Genomic DNA, 23,792 nt, shown 5'->3' with positions numbered 1-23,792 from the left:
ATATTAAGGTCAAATGAACTTTGCCCATGAAATAATAGTCTAAGGACTAAGGCAGAGTTACAATTGACAAATCACAGATTTAATTCATGAGTTTGTTTGATTTATTTTAGTGGCAGTACACTGACACAAATGAATGACTTTGACAATGGCCATTATTTTTATACAATAAATTAAAACAAGGAATCAGTTGAAGAACCAGATGTGAAACCAGCAGCTGTAATGGAACACAGCACTTTGGAAGGTGTTATTCTTTTTTATGACCACAAGATGGCCACAGCATGAACCGTTTTAAAAAGCTTCGAGTAATGAACATTTTTCCAACACAACTGGGTTGAAAGCTTCACTGGTTCAGAACGCTTCACTTCGCCATCACTACTATATGGTTGCTAGGGTGTTCTGGTGGTTGTTAAGGTGTTGAAAAGTTGTTACTTGGCTGTTTTGTATTGTTGATACATAGTTGGTAGAGTGTTCTTGTTGGTTGCTAAGGGGTTGTTAGGGTGTTGTAGGTGGTTGCTAGGGTGTTGAAAAGTTGTTACTATGCTGTTTTGTATTGTTGATACATAGCTGGTGGAGTGTTCTTGTTGGTTGTTAGGGTGTTATGGGTGGTTGTCAGTGTGTTGAAAAGCCGTCACTAGGGTGTTTTGTATTGTTGATACATAGTTGGTGGGATATTCTTGGTGGTTGCTAGGGTGTTGAAAAGTTGTTACTAGAGTGTTTTGTAATGTTGGTACATGGTGGAGTGTTCTTGTTGGTTGCTAAGTGGTTGCTAGGCTATTCTGATGGTTGTTAATTTGTTGAAAAGCTGTTACTAGGCTGTTTTGTATTGTTGATACATAGTTGGTAGAGTGTTCTTGTTGGTTGCTAAGGGTTTGCTAGGCTATTCTGATGGTTGTTAATTTGTTGAAAAGTTGTTACTAGGCTGTTTAGTATTGTTGATACATAGTTGGTCTGATGTTCCTGTTGTTTGCAAAGCGCTTGTTAGGGTGTTGTGGGTGGTTGCTAGGGTGTTTGGTACTGTTGGTACATGGTGGAGTGTTCTTGTTGGTTGCTAAGTAGTTGTTAGGGTGTTGTGGGTGGTCACTAGGGTGTTCTGGTGGTTGATAAGTCTTTACTAGGGTGCATGACTGTTTTCAATGAGTAATACACATTTTCAGTTTAGTATGTTTAATACATTTTGAGAAAACATTGCGTAAAACAAGATTTTGTTTGATTTCTGTCTGATTTTAGGATGTGATGCTACACCGACGTGATCTTGTCTGACACTCAGATCTGTGCAGATCGTTCAGGTGGAATTAAAGCTGGAGTTTCCTGTTGGTTTCTCCCGTGTGAAGCTCAGGCACTGATGTGACAGTATTCATGCAGAGCTGCAAATCACTGTGTCACTCCTGCCAGACGAGACTGTGAAAGAGAGTGAGGAACGTACCAGGCTGCCCTGATGGATTCTGGGTCTCTCCAGAGCCACTGTGATGCAGTTGAGGAAGATGAAAGCAAGAACCACATAGTCAAAGAGCTTATGAGCGATGATCGTCTGACACAGCAGACGAAACCTGCAGAGAGACCGACAGAGAAACAGTTAAGGTCTTTGCACACCGAGTCTGAAATTCTCGTCCGAAATTTTCCTTCATAAAATAAATCGGATCAGGTTTGATTTTCTGCGTTTTTGCATCTGTATCAACCATTTTGATAGGAAAGGATGATGAATACAAAACCCCCTGAAAAACGCATATTGAAATGTTGGACTCAGTGTGCAAGGACCTTTAGTCTTCAGTTCACCATTACAACTTTGTGTTTCTAGTCTACTTTAGTTTTGATATTGTAGAGATCTTAAGGCTAACTGATGAAATTCTATCTTATGCTGTATATCAACAACTAATACTAAAATGAATTTGTGGACATTTTTATTTTACTTAATAACTAAATAAAACAATCAGCAATCACAGACTATTTTGTTTTATGTGTCCTTTATCTGAAATAGTTAAAATAATAGTGCCACCATCTGCAAAGAGTAACTATATGAATTATTTCACAGACATTCCATAAAAAAATAAAAAAATAAAAAGTCATGCTGCAAGGATTACCTGCCACTAAACAAATCAAACAAAACTCCTGAAAAATATTGGACAGAAAACTTCAGAATATGCATAAATCCCAACTTTTTGTCACATTGCACATTTATAGGTTGCATTTGTGTGTGTATATAGATAGATAGATAGATAGATAGATAGATAGATAAATAATTTGTATATATAAATATTTATATTTATATTTCCAGTGTGACTCCACTGTACATGTTTCCCTAAACCCGCTGGTCACTATCAGTTGCTCGTGATGTCCAGTGATCACTAATGGTTTGTCCAAGCTGTTCCAGTGACAAGTTCTTCACCCAAAGCATCTGCTTTATCAACACAAAGTGATCTGCTCATATGAGTGCTGAACTGATCACGTGCTGTGAAACAGGCCTGAGACTCTCAGCGGTCACATGTTTGCCCTTCTGGAGTCTCTGAGTAACTTCACATGTGTTCCGTCATGTAGAGCAGCACTGAGCTCCAGCGCAGCGAGCGGCATCTCTGATGGACTCTTCCTGCTATCAGCATGACTCTAATCAGATCTGTGAGTCTCATTAAACTCTGATTCTGATGAAGAACATCTGACGGACCACATGAGGAAAACCCATCCTGATGGGTCAATATAGACCAGACTCAACCAAACCAGATGCTGAGGAGCTCAGCAGAGCAGCAGGAGTCTGAGGCGGTCAGACGAGAGCCGACGTCATTCAGTCGATATACAGAGCTGTCTGAAGGGCGTTCAGACACGATACACAGCAGAGTGACTGCATTCACTATTTCACACCAGATAATTAAAGCTTATTAACTCTTTCCCTGCCAAACATGGAATTTTACGGGGTTTTAGTGTTCTTGCTGTTAAACACTTGGAGGCACTATTATGCATCTCCTCAATGAGTGTAGAATGCGCCGATCAAAAACACAGACAAGGAAGACGAAGAAACGAGCAATCACATATGAAAACATATATCAGAAATATCGATCCAGGAAGTGGTAAAGGATTGCAAGCTTTATGAGTGCTGATGGAAGCCATCTACTGCATCTTTACTTTGATAATAGTACTGAACATGATACAGATGTAGTATTTGATAAAAATGCGATTTTCTCAGCTTTTTGCTCAAAATGTTGTTGTTTTTTTATGAAACCTACCTACATTCAAGTGTTGATAAAATGGAATTGAGAATGCTTGAATAATAATAATTGTGTTTAAAAGTAGAGAGTCTGTTCTTTATTTTGATGTATTGCATGTTCAGAAATTCTTAAAACAAAATATTCTAGGGGCCATGCAATTTTAGTGAAAATCATTAAAAATACTAGCGAGGAAAGAGTTAATAAGACTTTTGAAATCAAGAGGCAGTAGAGATTTTCTCATTTTAGTATTTTTGAAGTAAAACCTGTCAAAAATGACTATTTTCTTATTGTTCTATGTAAACCTCTTGAACACAGCAGATGTTAAACTGAAATCTGTTACATTAATATTTTCATCACCCTCACCTTTTGAATTCACATTAGAATAAAGAAAATCTATTTTTCTTTTTAAATAATTGAGAAACAATTGAAGTTATATGATGTAAGTACAGTACTTTGTACTTTTGTTTACATGAGATTGCAATGGAGTAAAAATTATTATTTTTCATTGTAACCGAGTAAAAGTGCAAGTATTCACACAAGTATTTTTCAGAACTCAAGTAAAGTACAGATTAATTGTAGGAATTAAGTAATACTACACAAATACTTACACCTCTGAGAAACATCATTCAGTCAATCAGACTGACTGAACATAGATTTGAACAAAATGAGAGTGTATGTGAGTACATACTTGTTCTGAGGGGAGAATAAGTAAATGGACCAATCCTCTCTCTTCTCACACCAGTCTGGACGATAGACCTCCATCATCTTCTGGATACGGAAGCAGAGGCTCTGCGACACACACACACACACAGGACTCTGCTCATCTGGGATAAAGGCAACTCTTTCCAATTTATTTTGAATTAGAGTTTCATTTTCCCTGGGAGACGTTTCCAATAAACGGAGTAAAATATGAGGATTAACGCATCCATATGACATCCATATTCATGTGAGTGGACAGCTGCTGTGACCCAGCAGAGTTTGGCTATTGTGTTTGCTGTCATCGTTCATAATGAGCTTCTTCATGATGTTTATCCTCCACACACAAACACACGTCTGTGAATCTACTGCTGCCGTATTTCACTTACGAGACGTTTATTAAACGCTAAAATGAGCCGAGAGTCGTCTCTCAGATGTGACGATGTGCCGCTCAGCAGAGAATCGCTTTAATGATACGCTCAAACTGATTCACAATAGCGTTTTTAAATCACTTCACTGAGAGGAAGAGCTTCCTAAAGGACCTTTAAAACTGTGAGAGATCGTCAGGCTCAGAGAGAATGTGTAACTTTATTCCACTTCATGTGCTGCTTCTCAGAGAAAATCATCTGAAATTAGCATAATGGATTCAACAGCAGAGCTGAGAGAACTGAACACTTACTGACCGCTGAAAGCAACAGCACATCTGTCTGTCCACCTCTCTAACCATCTATACGTCTATCTATCTGTCTATCTATCGGCTTGTCTATTCACCTGTCTATCCATCTATATGTCTACCTACCTGTCTATCTATTTACCTGTCTGTCCATCTATATGTCTATCCATCTATCTGCCTATCTATCCATCTGTCTATAGATCTGCAATATACATCTACCTATCTCTCTATCTGCCTATCTACTTACCTGCCTGTCTATTCAACTATACATCTGTCTATCTATCTATACATCTATCCATCTATCTGCCTATCTATGCATTTATGTCTATTTATCCATCTATCTGCCTATCTATCCACCTGTCTATCCATATATATGCCTATCCATTTAGCTATATCTATCCATATATCTGCCTATCTATCCACCTGTCTATTCATATATACATCTATCTCTCTGTAGATCTGCCTATCTACATGCATATCTATCCACCTGTCTATCCATCTATACATCTATCTGAATATCCTCCAGTCTATCCACTTATTGACCCATCATCCATCTCTCTGGCCATCCATCTGTCTATCATCCATCCATCCATCTATCTATCCATCTATCTATCTATCCATCCATCCATCCATCCATCCATCCATCTATCTATCTATCTATCTATCTATCTATCTATCTATCTATCTATCTATCTATCTATCTATCTATCTATCTATCTATCTATCTATCTATCTATCTATCTATCTATCTATCTATCTATCTATCTATCTATCTATCTATCTATACATCTATCCATCCATCCATATATCTGCTAATATGTCTGTCCATCCATCCATCCATCTATTTATCTGTAGTGAAGGGGAACACTTCGTCATTGTAAACATTAAGCTTTGACAACAAAACCTCATTTATAAGAAACACTTATAGCCCTTTTAACAGGATGTTGTTCTGCACTCACATATTCTGTGTCTTCCTCCAGGTCATTCTTGTCTTTGCGTGCGTTGAGCTGTGGATAAACCTCTCCCAGCAGCGTCCCCTGAGGGCCCGGGCCCTTCCCATTGCAGTCCTGGTGTTCTGCAGACACGCTCTTCTTCCGGACCAGCGGGGGGCGCTGCAGGAGCTCAGGCAGCTCAAGCGAGAGAGCGCGGCGGTGTCGGCGTGACAGGAAGGGCGGGTGGGGCAGGAGAGACTCGTGTTCGGCGGGGTATGAGTGAACACTGCGGACCCGTAAGCTCCCCCCGATGACCCCTCCGGCCCTAAAGCCACGGGCGGAGCGACCCGCGCTGTTCCAGCTACAGCGCCGGCTCCAGGACGGCTGAGGGGGAGCACGCCCCCAGTGGTGGTAATGTGAACTGCGGCTGTGGCGCTACAGAGAAAAAAGGAAACTTGTTCATTTTTTTACGTCCTGGAGTTGGATTCACAAAAATCTTCTTAAAGATTTCAAGAAGTGCAATTCATGTAAAAATTCATAAGAAGTTCTCAAATATGTTGATTCTATTTTTTTCTGAAGAAGAAAACGACGGCGTTGGCTGAAAATGCTTTTTCAGATTATTTTGTATTACAGTGGTGGCCAAAATTGTTAGAACACTTGGCATATTTAAGAGGTTTCAGTTGTTTTTGTTGAATTGGCCATTGGCCAACGAACTATTGCCGGAACTACCAGCGACGGAAGGAATCTGCTGGAACACTGAAAATGATGGACTGCCCCTCAAAGCCTGAACCTCAACCCCATCGAGCAAATTTGGGGCGAGTTGTATAATAAACTGGACAGATCTATTATACTTTGGCTTGAGTTGCAGAAGGCATGGGATAACATTAATGTTGAAGTTCTCAGGAAATATATTGACACTATAGATGGTTTCAACGGCAACAACATAAACAAACATTACTGCGCATGCGCGCTTTTGTGGCCCTAACTTAACTTCCGGTAGACATCCAAGTAGAATAACAACAGCTAAGTCCCTCTAGAGTAGATTATTTTTTGATAAGAAGCAAAATATGTTTTCTGCGTAAATCAGACGGACTGAGATGCAGCGATGACTACTTGGACGGACTTATTAAAAATGCAAATTCATTCTCCGCCAGCTGGAGGTGCTTTAAAGCGGGAGAACTAGAGGTTTCCCTGCTAACGGCTGTTGGGCTGTACACAAGCAGCTCTGAGCTTACAAACCACTGCTTAATCAGGCATTACACGCAAGATGAAATGGAAATGACATCGAACATTTACTAAAGACAGTGTTCCTTCAGAAATACAGTGATATAAAAACACCCGCGCCTCGTTTTGATTTTTAAACGTGCATTATGTGCTCATGTTTATTCAACAAAGCCTTTTGGGAAAATTGGTCAGTTTTGATATCGTGGCGGTCTCCACAAATAAATAAATGTATGTGAAACACGTCCCACAGCACAACAACCTGAGCCCAACTTCATTACTCATCACTTTAAGTTTAACTGCGTTTGTAGCCGGCGCCACTAGCCAGACCGATAAACAAACACAGACCGGAAGTTAACTTCGGGCCAGGCACGTGCGCACGATGAAACCGTCTATACCAGAGAGATGTGCCGCTGTAATTGCTGCAAAAGTTGGACATACCTAATATTAAAGTTAAAAGTAGATACAAACAGTATGACTCACTTTATCTGATATTTATTGTGCTCAGAACAACCATCTGCATGTTTCATGAACATTATGAAATGAAATCATGTTTTGGAGGCAATATTTTCAATATTTCCATATCTGTCAAGTGTTCTAACAATTTTGGCCACCAATGTATAGGCTAAAATGAAAAACAAGCTCCCTATTTCATTTGTTTTTGTATTGTTATTGAATTTTGAATTCAGCAAAATGTTGTGTCATGCATAATCATTATTTATCACTGTTTACATTGTCAATCATTGATGCCAACTCATGCACATCCATAGCCAGTAGTAGTAAATATTATAATGTGTTTTAATGCAATTAATCTGAAATAAATTCTTACCTCTAGGGATTTAAGATGAGGCTATCCTAAATTAAGAAGTCATTTTAAAATGACTTTTAAGAAGACTGAACAATCTTAATGGAAAATATAAGAACATTCTTAAGAAGTATTTTTTGAACACAAAATATTCTTACATTTTTTCATAAGAAAGAAAATAAGAAAAAAAAATCTGTTTAGGAAGTATCTTATTCTTGAATGTTTCGTGAATCCGTCCCCTGACTCCTAACGAGCCTTTAAGTGCTGCGGATGAGTTAACTTCACGCAGTCGCGTGTGTGTGTGTGTTAATTGCAGTCGTGGTGTTTCTGATCTCGCTGACTGCATTCGCTCATTTTTAGCAGCATGGGCGGAAAAAGCAGTTGCCATAGAAACTTGTGTTCTCCGGCGTCAAGCTCTTGTTTTGACCCGATGCTCACAAAACCTCAGCGTTCACATCTGACCGTCAATAAAGCGACACAGTTCAGACGTCACGTTTGGTGACTCGACATCATTAGGATGAGGGATTTACGCAGCAAGAAACATTTCATTCTGTATGAAGTGTGCAAACAGTTTCTGTCTGAACGTTCACGTGTTTTACTGTGTTTTACCATGTTCCCAGAGACTCTTTCCCACCACAATCCCCCAACGGCACGTGACTTCAAGAACAACAGCCCAACACACTATATTTAACCCAAGCGGCTCACGCTCGTCTCTCTCGATACACACGGCTGCTTCAATTAAAAGAGGGGTTGCTATGGAAACCCCAAAAGCCTTGGCTGAGCGTCCGTCGCACATTATCAAGAGAATTTTGGTCTCTCGCAAACACACACACACACACACACACACACACACAGACGAGTCTCTGCTTGAGGGATTTTCTAATTCCAAACATTAATCTGGACTAATGTTTCCTTGACTCATTACATCCACAGACACACAAACACACACATGACGAATGATAGTCTGACATGATGACATTGATTTCTTTATCGACTGACCAGAGATGAGGATCTCCTGCCCAGGCAGATGGTTCTGCTCCGGTGGTTTTCCTCAGAGAAGCCAGTCCTGGTCTTCTCCTCTGCCAGCGGTGCAAGATCCAGATGCCCATTAGGAGTGAGAGACGACAGCTTGGGATCTGGAGGAAAGAAACAGCAGTCATCCAAAGCCAAGAGCAGATCCCTAGCCATCAACACAGGCCGTGAAGCTCTCCGGAGACGGCACTAATGTCTCCTTCATGAGTCCCTGTGGAGCTTCTCGCCCTTCACAGCCACAGAAACTCAGAAACTGGAGGATTAACAGTCCATCAAAAGTGTCAAACAATCCCACAGGATTAAACACTAAAAGACGCTCAGATTTCACCAGCTCAAGCCTGTTTAACATCTCAATCAAGAGCAACAACACTGGTTGAGTAGATTCATACGTGATGTTTACAGGACACAACAACGTAATCAGAATGCAATCAGATTGGCTTTACATCATTTGCAGGAATCAGTGTGCATAGATTTGAATATGAGTCGAAATCAACATCACATTAATAATAAGTCAAGTCAGACACATTGATGAAAGAGATGAAGTTCAGTCCAAAATCCAGTGTTTTTTCATGTTTCATGGACTTCATCTACACTAAGTATAACATCTTGATTCAACTGCACATCTATTTACCACCAACTTGTATCCATTCGTGATAAATGAAGCATGGCAGTGAGCTGGATATAGTTGATGGGTTATATAATGAGAGTGAATGCGCTGTGATCGTACCAGAGAACGTGAGCGAGTTTTTGTGCTGTTCACTTCCATTAGAGGAAGATCCTTCATCATCATCAGAGTACGAGCGATTGGCATCACCCTGAAACACAGCTCTCATCAGCATGAAGAACAGGGCAACACAAATTCTACTGCATTTATTAATCTTAAGTAATGTATTTTTTTACATTTACTAATATCTTTTTTTTTTTAAATCCATAGCTGTATCTGTTAACATTAATTAATGCACTGTGAATTAACATGAACCAACAATGACTAACATTAATATATATATATATATATATAAATATATAGCTAATACAGAGTTCAATTTAGCTAATGCATTCACTAACATTAACAAATGAAACTGAAGAACCGCTTTGCCTCACTCTACAAATCAGGAGTTATTATTATCAAGAGGTATAAAAATTAAAATAATTAATTTCAACTATTCTAAATCATTCATTGTTTAGGATCAATGTGCAGCTCCAGGAATTGAATCAGACAGTGTAATCAATGAAGCACTGAACCGGTTTAAATGACTCACCTCAGCCTGAAATCCCTCCACCAGAATGGCCACCAGCAGGTTGAACAGCACGTAGTTCCCAAACGTCATCAGAGCCACGAAGTACAGAGCCACCAGAGGAGACGTGGAGGCCATGCCGTTATACAGGACCACATTCCAGTCCTCCTGAGTTAGGATCTACACACACACACACATGTGAGGAGAGATTTGTGTGTGTGTGAACATGCTTCACAACTCCTTGTTCAGGCTCTTGTTCTGTCCAGGCTGGACTATAGCAATACTCTCTTGGCAGGTCTTCCAGCCAGTTCTAAATCTCTACAATCAATCCAGATCGCAGCAGCAAGATTAATGTTTAATGAGCCGAAAAGATTGCACATCACACCTCTGTTTATCAAGTTGCACTGGCTACCAATAGCTGCTCGCATTAAATTCAAGGCATTGATGCTTGCCTACAAAACCACCACTGGCTCTGCACCACTTTACCTAAGTGCATTACTTCAGACTTATGTGCCTCTAGAAGCTTGCATTCTGCAAGTGAATGTCGCATTATTGCGCATCCCAAAGAGACACAAAATCACTTTCACTGACTGTTTCACTTGTTGCCTCCTGGTGGAATGACCTGCCCAACTCAATCCCATCTTCAAGAATCGGCTAAAAACACATCTCTTCCATCTTTATGTGACCCTCTAACTCTAGCTCTCTCTATTCTAATTCTATTCTTAAAATAAATAAATAAATAACACTAGCTTTTGTAATCTTTTTGTATTCTATCTATTTGTTTTCTTTTTATTTATTATACAATTAACAAAAGCAAAAAAGGCCTCTAACACTAGCTTGCTCTATTCTTTTTCTATTCTGTCTGTTTTCTTTCTATTATATAATTTTATAAAAAAATAAAAAAAACCTTGTTATGTGTACTGCGTTAAGCTAACTGAGACTTGTTATAGCACTTGCATTATTGCTCTTTTGTTGATTTTGATTGCTTCCATTGTCCTCATTTGTAAGTTGCTTTGGATAAAAGCGTCTGCTAAATGACTAAATGTAAGTCTGTGTGTGTTTGTGTGTGTTTCTCTTTACCTGAAACACAGTGACGATTGCCCATAGCAGAGAGTCAAAGTTCTTTCTGTCCGGGACCGTGTCTCCAGTGTCCGTCTTCAGACTGAACTTGCAGCCGAATATATGCATTCCCAAAATACTGCAGACACACAGAGAGAGACGTGTGATTCAAAAATACTACAGTAGTCTAGTACCAAACTTTGGTCTCAAACTGACACACACACCTGAAGATGAAGATGAAGAGCATCAGCAGCATACAGAATGTGGCCACATTGTCCATGGTCTTCATCAGAACCACCAGCTGTCTGCGCAGCGCCGGCATGAACCGGACCAGCTTCAGGACCCGCAGCAAGCGGAAGGTACGGAGCACCGAGAGACCGCCGTCAGACTGACCCACGATCTCACACACGCTGCGATCGGGATGTTCATTAGTGAAAGCACTTCTGTTATTATGCACAAGCATCTGTTATTTGAGTAGTCAATTTGTTTTGTTGAAGTTTAGTGAAATTATTCTATCACACGTCTCATGATAACGTAAAATTTCATTCCGAAGCTGTATTTTCAAAACTACAGGAAAGTGTGATGATAAAAACATGATTATATTTGCTTGATGATATACAAACTAAGACTGAAAGTTGAGCTGAAATCAGTAAGGTCTGCCATTTTACTCATCAAGGATGCATTAAACTGATCAAAAGTGAAGTGAAGATGTTTATAATGTTAAAAAATATATATTTATTTCAAATAAATGCTGTTCTTTTGGACTTTCTATTCATCTGTGAATCCTGAAAAATAAAATGCATCATGGTTTCCACAAAAACATTGGGCAGCACAACTGTTTTCAACTTTAATACTAATCAAAAATGTCCTCCTTTTTGATTCCTGTTTAGATTTAGATTTATTTTGGCCAGTATTTATTTATTTATTTTTTTTTGATTGTGTGGTATTGAGCAGCAAATCAGCACATTAGAATGATTTCTGATGGATCATGTGACACTGAAGACTGGAGTAATGATGCTGAAAATGCAGCTTTGATCACAGCAATCAATTACATTTTAACAGATATTCAATATAGAAAACAGCTATTTTAAATTGTAATATAATTTCACTGTTTAACTGTATTTTTGATCAAATAAATGTAGTCTTGGTGAGCAGAAGAGATTTCTTTCAGAAACATTACAAACTCTTACCAGCCCCAAATTTCTACATGTGTATGCACAGTTTAAGGTGTATTAAACCCTTAAAAATACTTTAAACGTAACAGAAAAGAATCAGTAGGTGTTTTACTGGTAATTACCTGATGATCACGATGATCCCATCAAAGATGTTGTACGGATTGCGCAGGTAATTAAAGCAGCCGAATGCTGTGAGCTTGAGGATCATCTCCAGAGCAAACATACTGGTGAAGACGATGTTACAGATCTCCAGAACATTAGTGAGCTCCTCCGGCTGAACACACACACAGAATGAGAACATGAAACACATCATTAACTCAAATAATGAAGAGAAACAATGATGAGACACAGAGATTCTCATCAACTCATCCTCATGTTCTTCAGCTCATTCAAGAATCACTGAAAGAACACATGGACAGCCAAATCTCTTGATATCAGCAGGTTAATAGGTTGGGCTTTAGTTAATATCATTACGCCTATAGAAAAACACTGCATGTATGAGACGTGTGTGTATGTGTTTGACCTGCTCATGATGCTCTATGCCCATGCTGATGGTGTTGATGAGGATGGCCACCATGATTCCTCTGTTGAAGTATTTGCTCTCCACAATGCCCCACAGTTTGACCCTCATCTCCATCCACAGTTCTCGGCTCCGCCTCCGACACGCCCCCTCCACCCTCTTGCACCTGTCCGTTTCCTCGGCTGCATCCTCCTCTGTCTCCTGATTGGCTGCTGAGGCGGAAGGTGCGGCTCCATCTGTAGTGCAGTGAGAGAAGAGCTCAGAGCTGCATCCATCCATCCATTCATTCTGCCATCCAATCCCCTCCCTCTCCTCCTCACCATGTTGTTGGAGGCTCTTCTCTCCTCCGTTGATGTTTGTTTTCTCATGCGTCTGCTCTGGTGGTTTGTGGCAGAGCGTCCTGAGGAAGGCAGTGGTGCGTCGGCGCACCTTACGGAGGACGTGGCAGACGAGCCGGAAGATCTCCTCGTAGCAGTCGCCGGGTTCGGCCAGCGAGGCCAGCGTGCTGGAGGACAGACAGGCGGCTCGCTGCTCCTGCATCAGCTGATGCTCACGCTGTTTGGTCTCCGAAAACTGAGTCGCTATGACGACCAAACACAGGTTTATCATGAAGAACGAGCCAACCTGTGGAGTTATACAAAGATTCAGAGAGAGAAGCACTCCTCACTGCAAACACCAAACTGTCTCGCTGCAAGCAAACTTTTTTCATTTTTCACAAACTTTTCACTTTTTTACAAACATATCTCACTCCAAACACACTCATCTAACAACAAACACTCTCATCTCACTGCAAACTAATCTCATCTTGCTGCAAACGCTATTTATTCTCACTGCAAACACTCATCTCACTGCAAATACATCTCACTGTAAACACTCACACCACTGAAAACACTCGGCTCACGAACACATCTCACTGCAAACACACTCATCTCAATGTAAATACTCACTCTTCTCACTGCAAACTCATCTCACTGCAAACACTCACACTCACTGCAAACACACTCATCTCACTGCAAACATCTCACTGTAAACAATTAAATTCAATTCAGCTTTATTAGCATCACTGTGTAACACAATGTAATGCATTAACATATATATATATAACAACAACAACATAAATAACAACCTAAATAACAATAAATAAAATCCATCTAAATAAATGGAAAGATAAAGTAAGCCAGTTTCAAGTTAATCATGTTTAACATCTAACATTGTGAATGGTTAATACATATTTAGCAGCGAGTGCAGCTGTTATCATCTTCTCCGAGTAAGAAGGGCATTTTCTCAGTATCACTAAGTTCAGTAAATGATGGGATCAATGCTTCAAATCTGGGGAGAAATGTTTCCCTCACATTGTGATATTTAGGACACATCAGCAGAAAGTGTTTCTCGTTCTCTATCTGCTGTAGATCACAGTGTCTACAGATCCTCTGCTCTCGCTCTGTCCATGTTTGTCTGTGTCTTCTCTCTCTATTTCTAAATCATGGTTACTTCATCTGTATTTGGAGAGGATTTGTCTTTCTTTAAACGGTTTAATCAATAAATAATTGGCAAATTTGGTGGTTCTGTTTAGGGTTGAGTAGCATTGGAGTTTATTTTGAAGGTCAAAGTGTATTTTTAGAGATTCATCATGAGTGTCTTTTAGATTTTTGTCAATTTCTTTAATAATGGCTTTGGGGTTGAAGCTGCAGTCAGTGAGGAGCTGGGTTTTATGGACTAGCTGAAGAGCGAGCGTGTTTAGAGGATGAGATTCTGCTGAGATTCTGCTAATTCAGCTCTGCAGGCATCATTGGACATTCAAATGTTTTTGATAATTTCTAGTTGTAGTTTTTCAATTGAAGTTTCATCCCAATTTTTAAAATGTATTATCGGTCCCCAAATTTCACTACCGTACAGTAGAATTTGTTTAATGATTGTGTGATGTAATTTAATCCATGTTTTAATTGGTCATTTTAATTGGCCAAACCGTGATTTGATGGCATAAAATGCCCTCCGGGCCTCTCATTCAGGGCCTTCACAGCCAGACTGAAGCCCCCTGATGCAGAGATCTCGATGCCCAGGTAAGTGTAGCTGGTGCTGTGCTCGAGGACTGAACTGGTATCTTCTTCCCTGAGACCTGGCCTTCTTCTGGAACACCATGACTCTGGTTTTGTCCAGGTTGACCGAGCCCATTCCTCACAATACTATTCCAGCAGGGCCAGGCTGTGCTGGAGACCCTTGGCTGTGGGGGACAGCAGAACCAGGTCATTTGACTTCAGAGTCGTGCAGAGCGAGGCCCGGGACGCTGCCGGAGCGGTCCAGAGCTTCTGCAGCTCGTTGATGTAGATGTTAAACAGGGTTGGGGTCAGACTGCATCCCTGCCTCACTCCACGACTCTGCTGGAAGAACGCACTTCTGAGATTCCCAATTTTGACCGCACATTTACTGTTTTTATACATGGATTGTATAACATCAAATGTTTTTCCCCCAATGCCAATTTGTAATAATTTGTATAGTAAACCATCATGCCAAATAGAGTCGAAAGCTTTTTTAATATCAACAAAACATGTAAATATTTTTCTTTGTTTGCCCTTTAGATTTTTGTTAATTAGAGTGTGGAGAGAATAGATGTGGTCGGATGTACGTTGTTTTGGTAAAAAGCCAATTTGTGATTTATTTAGGATGCTGCGTCTTGTGAGGAATGTCACTATGCGGTTGTTTATTATTTTGCAGAAAAGCTTTGCTAGGTTACTGCCCACACAAATACCACGGTAATTACTGGGATCGAATGTATCTCCTTTTTTATATCTAGGAGTGATCAGTCCTTCAGACCAGGTCTCAGGGAAGTCACCAGAGGATAAGATCAGATTGAATAATTTTGCCAGAGCTTGAATGATGTAAGGGCTGCTGAGTTTGAGCATTTCATTACTGATGTTGTCTTGTACACATGCCTTCTTTAATTTGAGATTTTTAATGTGCTCTGTTATTTCTGATGTTGTTATAATCATGTCCAATGGGTTTTGGTAATTTTTTATTGTTGTCTTTTAATCTTCTGGTTTTCTCTTTGTTTTTATTTGGGGATGGTTGAGGTCTGGTTCAAGGTTTTGGTAAAGAGTTTTAAAGTAAGACCTCCAGATTGTGCCGCACTGGAATAATGTGTTTGATTTGGGGTTTTCAAATTTTTTAAAGAGATTCCAGAAATTGTTTTGGTCTATTGATTCATCGATTTCATCAATTTTAACTTCATAATATTGATCTCTTTTGTTGCAAATGAGCTTTTTATAATTTTTCAAGCAGTTGCAGTAGGCGAGCCGTAGCATCTGATTGGCCGGTTCTTTATGCTTTTTGTTTGCATGTCGTCAAGCTCTTTTCTGAGACAATTGCATTCATTATCAAACCACATATTCTTTTTTATTTTTTGTTTGTTTGTTTTATGTTTGTTTGGTTGTTTATTGTTAGATATAGTGGCCAAAGTTTGAAATATATCATTAAGACTGGATGTTGCTGAGTTTATTCCATTAGTATCTGGAGGGAAATCTGTGGACAAAGTCGCACAGCATTTTTAGTATAACAGAGCTGCTCATGTTTTCTTTTAATTTCTCAGCATTAGATTGGTTCCAACTGAGTTCTGGTTTTAAAGGGAACAGTTTTTCATGTTTGAGGGGAGGAGTACTGACCCGGTCACATGACTGTTTCAGGTAAAGGACTGTTTGGCAGTGGTCAGAAATGGGAAGTTGAGGTCTAACTGTAAAGGCATAAATAAAGTTTGGATTAATATCTGTTACTGAGTAATTGACTACACTGGCTCCTAATCTGGAGCAATAGGTGAATGTACCTAAACTATCTCCTCTGGTTCTGCCATTAATTATGTATAGTCCTAAACCTTTACAAAGTTTTAACACTTGTTTTCCATTGGTGTCGACTAAACTATCATAGCTGTTTCTTGGTGTGATAATTAATGAAGAATGAAACGTGGTGTCGTTGGATATGTGATTATTATCTATCTGCAAACACTCACTCATATCACTGCAAACACATCTCACTGCAAACACCTGCTCATCTCACTGCAAACACTCACTCATATCACTGCAAACACTCACTCATATCACTGCAAACACATCTCACTGCAAACACCTGCTCATCTCACTGCAAACACTCACTCATATCACTGCAAACACTCACTCATATCACTGCAAACACATCTCACTGCAAACACTCACTCATATCGCTGCAAACACTTACTCATCTCACTGCAAACACTCACTCATATCACTGCAAACACTTGCTCATCTCACTGCAAACACTCGCTCATCTCACTGCAAACACTCACTCATATCACTGCAAACACTGCTCATCTCACTGCAAACACATCTCACTGCAAACACTCATATCACTGCAAACACTTACTCATATCACTGCAAACACTCACTCATATCACTGCAAACACTTGCTCATCTCACTGCAAACACTCGCTCATCTCACTGCAAACACTCACTCATATCACTGCAAACACTCGCTCATCTCACTGCAAACACTTACTCATATCACTGCAAACACATCTCACTGCAAACACTTACTCATATCACTGCAAACACTTGCTCATCTCACTGCAAACACTCACTCATCACTGCAAACACTCACTCATATCACTGCAAACACTCGCTCATCTCACTGCAAACACTTACTCATATCACTGCAAACACATCTCACTGCAAACACTTACTCATATCACTGCAAACACTTGCTCATCTCACTGCAAACACTGCTCATCTCACTGCAAACACTCACTCATATCACTGCAAACACTCGCTCATCTCACTGCAAACACTTACTCATATCACTGCAAACACATCTCACTGCAAACACTTACTCATATCACTGCAAACACTTGCTCATCTCACTGCAAACACTCGCTCATCTCACTGCAAACACTCACTCATATCACTGCAAACACTCACTCATATCACTGCAAACACATCTCACTGCAAACACTCACTCATATCGCTGCAAACACTTACTCATATCACTGCAAACACTCACTCATATCACTGCAAACACTTGCTCATCTCACTGCAAACACTCGCTCATATCACTGCAAACACTCACTCATATCACTGCAAACACTCGCTCATCTCACTGCAAACACTTACTCATATCACTGCAAACACATCTCACTGCAAACACTTACTCATATCACTGCAAACACATCTCACTGCAAACACTTACTCATATCACTGCAAACTCATATCACTGCAAACACATCTCACTGCAAACACTCACTCATATCACTGCAAACACATCTCACTGCAAACACTCGCTTATCTCACTACAAACACATCTCACTGCAAACACCTGCTCATCTCACTGCAAACACTCACTCATATCACTGCAAACACTCACTCATATCACTGCAAACACTCACTCATATCACTGCAAACACTCACTCATATCTCGCTTATCTCACTACAAACACATCTCACTGCAAACACCTGCTCATCTCACTGCAAACACTCACTCATATCACTGCAAACACTCACTCATATCACTGCAAACACTCACTCATATCACTGCAAACACTCACTCATATCACTGCAAACACATCCCACTGCAAACACTCACTCATCTCACTGCAAACACTCGCTTATCTCACTGCAAACACATCTCACTGCAAACACTCGCTTATCTCACTGCAAACACATCTCACTGCAAACACCTGCTCATCTCACTGCAAACACATCTCACTGCAAACACTCACTCATATCACTGCAAACACTCACTCATCTCACTGCAAACACTCACTCATATCACTGCAAACACTCACTCATATCACTGCAAACACTCACTCATATCACTGCAAACACTTACTCATATCACTGCAAACACTCACTCATATCACTGCAAACACTCACTCATATCACTGCAAACACATCCCACTGCAAACACTCACTCATCTCACTCATTTCACAGCAAACACAAACCCATCTCGTTGCAAACAGCTGTCTCACTGCAAACACAAAGAACAGGTAGAATCATCTGCAGGATTATGGGATACCCACATTAAGCTGAATGAATACTACATGCTAAGTTTCATAGGACCACATGTATCTATTGAGGATAAATGCATCCATAAACAAGTAAAAGAACATCAAATAAGCCTGAAGCACCAACGGCGATATCAAAATGAATCATCAGCATGTCAGATAAAACACTCTATATTGCTCTTTTAGAACAGACTCAGAAATCTGAGTGAGTTTGTCTGCGTTTGTGTACTTACTATAATCAGCAGAATAAAGTAGATGAAGTTGTAGAATGAGTGAGCATCCATGACGTAATACATGATTTCCACCCAGCCCTCCAGAGTAATAACCTAAACACACCATCATTTGCAGAAAATAAACACTTCAAACAGTTCTTTGGAAATGAAGTTTGCTTCCAATAAGTTCACATTAAACACAAAGAACATCAATCAGCTGGATGACTGTTTTTAAAAGTTTTATGGTAGAAATGAGTCTCCAGCAGATACCTGAAATATAACAATCCAGGCATATCCGATGTTGTCAAAGTTGATGGCTCCTTTGTGTGGGTTTCTGTGTCCGGTGTGGCAGCGGGTATAGTATCGGTTCCAGTTGACACAGAGCCCGGGGACGATGGCGCTGGCATTGAGGAAGGGCTCGGTCACAAGGCCCAGCGCCTGATGGTGCAGGAGATCATCCACGTCCAGACAGCACTGATGTCCCGCCACACGCCGCGCCGGCACGTCACTGCACGACATGATGCCGTTATCCTGCGGCAGAGAGCAGATGAAGGGCCTCTCGTCCTCCTCATTGGGAGAGTAGTATGGAGCAGGGAGTGCTACACCTGTTGAGCTGAGAGAAAGAGGAAGAAAGAGGAAATAGATTTGTATCCAAAAACAGGGAATGTACTCACAACTTTTTTTCAAAGTTAAATAAATGTTAGGACAAAACATTTTTAAAGCAATGTTTATGGCACGTTCTTACAACATTATGCATATTTGATATACGTTCTCATAAAGCTGAGATAAAATCGTTCTTAGAACAACATTCTCAGAATGTGTTATTTGTACTTGAATGTTTAAAGAAATGTTTTTGTAACCTTTACAGTTTTTTTTTTTTCAACAGCTTAAACAAAATCTTTACTTGTCACACAATTTCTGAAAGCTGACACTCAAACAGCAGAAGCACACACCAAATCTGCAAAACCATACACTGATTCTCGGACTTTGACTCAGTTTTCATAAAACACTTTTTGCAAAACACAACACACAATTCTCTATGTAACACAAAAATCTAACAGGAATTAATATTATGGTAAAGGTGTTTGCAAATGTTTGCTTTTGAGGTGTGTTTGTGATCTTTTGAATGCAGTGCTTCATTTTGCAAGAGATGTGAGGCATTTTGCATTTTGTGTGTGCAATTCTTGGATTTTTGTGTAAAGTTTGTAAAAAAAAGAGGCAAGGTTTTGAAAATGTGTGTAAGCAGCTGAAAAAAAAAACTATAAATAACATTCCAGACAAGAAAACTGGACATTTTTACATTACGTAACAGAATATAAACAAATAAAATTTTGTAGATTTTTTTTTTTTACCTTTATTTATTTATAATTTTGGAGATTTCAATGCTTTAGAAATATTTCAAAACAATGTTTGTGTAATAGTTTAATAACCTAATTTTTTTACCTGGGGATACATTTACTTAAAAAGCAAAATATAAGATATTCCATATTCTTTCTAAAAAATGTATCAAACTGAAGTGTTTATGCTTAAAAAGAAAAATAAATTCTCTCAATATGTCATCATTTTTCTGACCATATTGCCAGATTTTTTAAGGTTTTTTTTTTTTTAAACCAACTTCCATTTTTATAGATTTTTCAGAAATCATGACTTAATATCTTATGTCATTTTGCTTGTATCTTGATTTAAGAATGTTTCAATATTTGTACTTGAAAACAAGACAAAAACACTGAGGAAGAATATAATTTTTTGCAGCATTTCAACTCACATGGACCCATAAAAAATAACTGATTTGCGAAAACTCTACCTAGGGAGCAACTCCAAGCTGCTAATTTAACAACATGAAAGTATAAAAACAGCACACACAAATATTGTGTAAAATAATACATTTGCATTTTGAATTTTTCTCAAGCTCACTGCAGTGCATTTTGGGATTGTCTTCTCCACGGCCAAACTGCAGTAATTTCTGGAACATCCTTCGATTTAAGAGAATGAAGCTGCTCCGTACATAGGCTGCTCACTAGGTTTTGGAACAGAGCCGCAGCCTTCATCACATACAGTATGTGTTTACACTGATTTAGAGTATGTCGCTGACATATAAAGACCAACATCCAGAAGCGCAGAAACACACACAGACAATTTAACACAGCTCAGAGGGTCAAAGGTTTGTTGGTGCTCCTCTCTATGATAATAAAGGCGACATTCAGACGCTTTTAATAAACTAAAGAGCACATCAGTGCAAACGCACAGATCAAACACCGAGAGCAAATGAAATGATATTTCAGAAGATTACAGAGGACAAACATCATCAAAGAGAAGCTGGGTGCTGATTCATCTATCAGTGGTGTGGCGCTCGGAGCCACTGAATAACCTGACACTGAGGAACTGATGACAATAGAGATCTGTAACATCAGCTGTAACAACCTGTAACAACCAACACACTCCAAAACAACAGATCACCACTTCATAAACCCACTGCACTTCTGACAGAATACAGATTTATATTCACTGCCATGCAATACTTTGGATCAGTAAGATTTTTTTTTTGAGAAGTTAGTATTTTTATATAGCAAGGGTACATTAAATTGACTAAACTTGACAGTAAAAAACATTTATAATGTTACAAAAGCTATTTTGCATTATTTTCTAATTTAATACTGAATTATTCATTACAAATGATATTATCAGAATAACAGAGAGAATAATAGAGAGTCACTTTGGATAAAAGCATCTGCTAAATGAATAAATGTAAATGAATGAAAGGAGCTTCAAAATGATGGTGAACATCAGTTATTTACTGCTGACCTACAGATAAAATCATTTTACATCATAACGTTTCTTTGTTTTTAGTGTCAAAATCCAGGTTCAAATGAACATTAATTCCACTAAAATACATTCCTCAGTGAACCTGATTCTTTATATATATCCTACTAATCAAAATGTTAGAAATTACTCTTATTCATCGAGGATAGATCAAATTGATCAAAAGTGACAGTAAAGATGTTTATAATGTTACAAAATATTTCTATTTCAAATAACTGCTGTTCTTTTGAACTTTTTATTCACCTGTGAATCCTGAAAAATAAAATGTATCACATTTTCCACAAAAATATTCATACAGTTTCCAGCACAACTGTTTTCAACATTGATAATAATCAGAAATGTTTCTTGAGCAGCAAATCAGCATATTAGAATGATATCAGCTTTTACATTTTTTTTTAAAATTGCAATAATATTTCACTGTTTTTGGTGTGTCTTTGATCAAATAAATGCAGCCCTGAAAGAGATTTCTTTCAAAAACATTTAAAAATCCTACTAAACAAACTTTTGAACAGTAATGTGTTTATCAGAGATTTTCTCCTAAGCATTGGGGGTTCAGGTTCTGTTTGTGATCTCTGCTGGAATCCAGCTGGTTTCAGAGCTTCAGCATCGCTGAGGACAGTCAGTCATTATTAAAGCTGCTCTGAGCTGCTGTTCTCCAGTGAGCTGGGTTCAGTGGGCTCTGCTAAAGAGCAATGGGACAGAGATGTGTAAAAATAGAGCAGAAGTAAGACAGGAGATTAGAGATCTGCAGGAGACCGGAGGGAACGTGGGAACACAACACTGCTAAGATGTAGTACGTTCTTGTCCAAGACGTCTCAAACAAGTCTCGTAATAGAGCTGAAGAGCTGAATTTAAAAAAAAAATTCACAAACACGCAGCTTTTGTCTTCTCCGGATGTTAACTGATGGACTGGAGTGGTGTGGATTACTGTAATGTTTTTATCAGCTGATTGGACTCTGATTCTGACGGCACCCATTCACTGCAGGGCATCCATTGCTGAGACACTGATGCAATGCTTTTTGGGGTCAACTATTCCTTTAAAGTTGCAATGAAATGGCAGTATCGACAGATCTTTTCTTCTGCATTGGTAGAGTACTAATATTAATAAACATAACTGATGTTAATAAATGGATCCTTTTTGTAAAGTGTCACCAAACAATGAAAGATATGCACCGATGGATCCTACACTATAAGATCTATAACATGTATTCAGAAAATAAATGGGTGAATTTCCATTTTATGCCGACTCTGAAGCTCTGCAAAGGAGCTGTTCATCCAAGATTGCTGTTCTTCTCATCCAGCAGATGTCTTCATCAGTCTTCATCAGGTCCTGTGTGTCGTGAACTACAGGTGTGACTGACCTCACAGTAACACTGAAGTGTTTATTCTGGAGACTGTGTGAACGCTGCTTTCCTGAGCACTGAAACACACACCGTCCATTATCACAGCCGCCACATACGTGACATAACAAGGTCAGAGCCATAATTCTCCCAGCAGCCCCTGCTGCGTGCCATCACTCATCACACAGAGGAACATTAGAGGAACCACAGAGAGAGAGCAGGAATCTCACATTTCACCCCGGAATCAACAGAAAGAAATATAAAAGCATATTTTACCATTTTTAGAATCATTAAAGTCAAGTCAAATTTATTTTCATGGCGTTTTTCTCAACACACACCGTTTCAAAGCAGCTTTACAGAAAATCATGATGTTGATGTTTATAATATCTTAATATCTTCATGCTTAATAGCTGCATTTATCAGAATGATATGATAATAAAGCTTTCATTTACAGTTGCGCACATGAATCGTTCACAATAAAACCAATAACATGCATTTAGAAAACAGACAAGCTTATCAATTTACTAAATGCATGTTATTGATCTTATTGCAAATTATTCAAGATCTTTCTCTGAACTTGTGCCCACAAATTGTTCTTTTTTGAACCGTCCAAGACGCCGTGGACTTGCATATAACAAGTTCAAAAGTAGCTTTAGTTGTAGAGCTCGCAAGACTGAATCTTTTCCAGTTTTGAAGTATCTATTTCAGTTAAATGAACATCAACTAACGATCGCTGTGGTTTATCGTCCTCCAAAACCAAATAAAGACTTTTTAAAAGAATTTTCAAACTTCCTAGGTCACGTTGTTCTTAAATGTGATAGACTTTTGATCGTGGGGGATTGCAATATTCATGTTTGC

General features: G+C 39.1%; 1 protein-coding gene across 4 annotated transcripts in view; it reads right to left on the bottom strand.

The window, feature by feature from the left end:
* Window positions 1-23,792, bottom strand: part of LOC131542155 (voltage-dependent T-type calcium channel subunit alpha-1I-like) — a 145,712-nt gene that overhangs the window by 55,079 nt on the left and 66,841 nt on the right. Inside the window, exons 2-14 of one of the 4 annotated variants that reach the window (XM_058778540.1) lie at window positions 19,045-19,387; window positions 18,796-18,888; window positions 12,863-13,166; window positions 12,546-12,778; window positions 12,145-12,296; window positions 11,072-11,257; window positions 10,869-10,986; window positions 9,813-9,968; window positions 9,281-9,368; window positions 8,521-8,657; window positions 5,523-5,930; window positions 3,883-3,983; window positions 1,424-1,547 (exon numbers count right to left, since the gene is read on the bottom strand). In XM_058778540.1, coding sequence (XP_058634523.1) covers window positions 1,424-1,547; window positions 3,883-3,983; window positions 5,523-5,930; window positions 8,521-8,657; window positions 9,281-9,368; window positions 9,813-9,968; window positions 10,869-10,986; window positions 11,072-11,257; window positions 12,145-12,296; window positions 12,546-12,778; window positions 12,863-13,166; window positions 18,796-18,888; window positions 19,045-19,293 — 2,349 coding nt within the window. In that variant the 5' untranslated portion in view covers window positions 19,294-19,387. Of the gene's footprint in view, window positions 1-1,423; window positions 1,548-3,882; window positions 3,984-5,522; window positions 5,931-8,520; window positions 8,658-9,280; window positions 9,369-9,812; window positions 9,969-10,868; window positions 10,987-11,071; window positions 11,258-12,144; window positions 12,297-12,545; window positions 13,167-18,795; window positions 18,889-19,044; window positions 19,645-23,792 lie in introns of those variants that run through there. The other 3 variants (XM_058778539.1, XM_058778542.1, XM_058778541.1) reach the window with 3 other exon arrangements.

Source organism: Onychostoma macrolepis, chromosome 06 (genome assembly GCF_012432095.1).
Source record: "Onychostoma macrolepis isolate SWU-2019 chromosome 06, ASM1243209v1, whole genome shotgun sequence".
Classification (NCBI taxonomy): domain Eukaryota; kingdom Metazoa; phylum Chordata; class Actinopteri; order Cypriniformes; family Cyprinidae; genus Onychostoma; species Onychostoma macrolepis.
The sequence above is the reverse complement of the archived record's forward strand: the minus strand, read 5'-3'. Positions and strand labels throughout refer to the sequence as shown.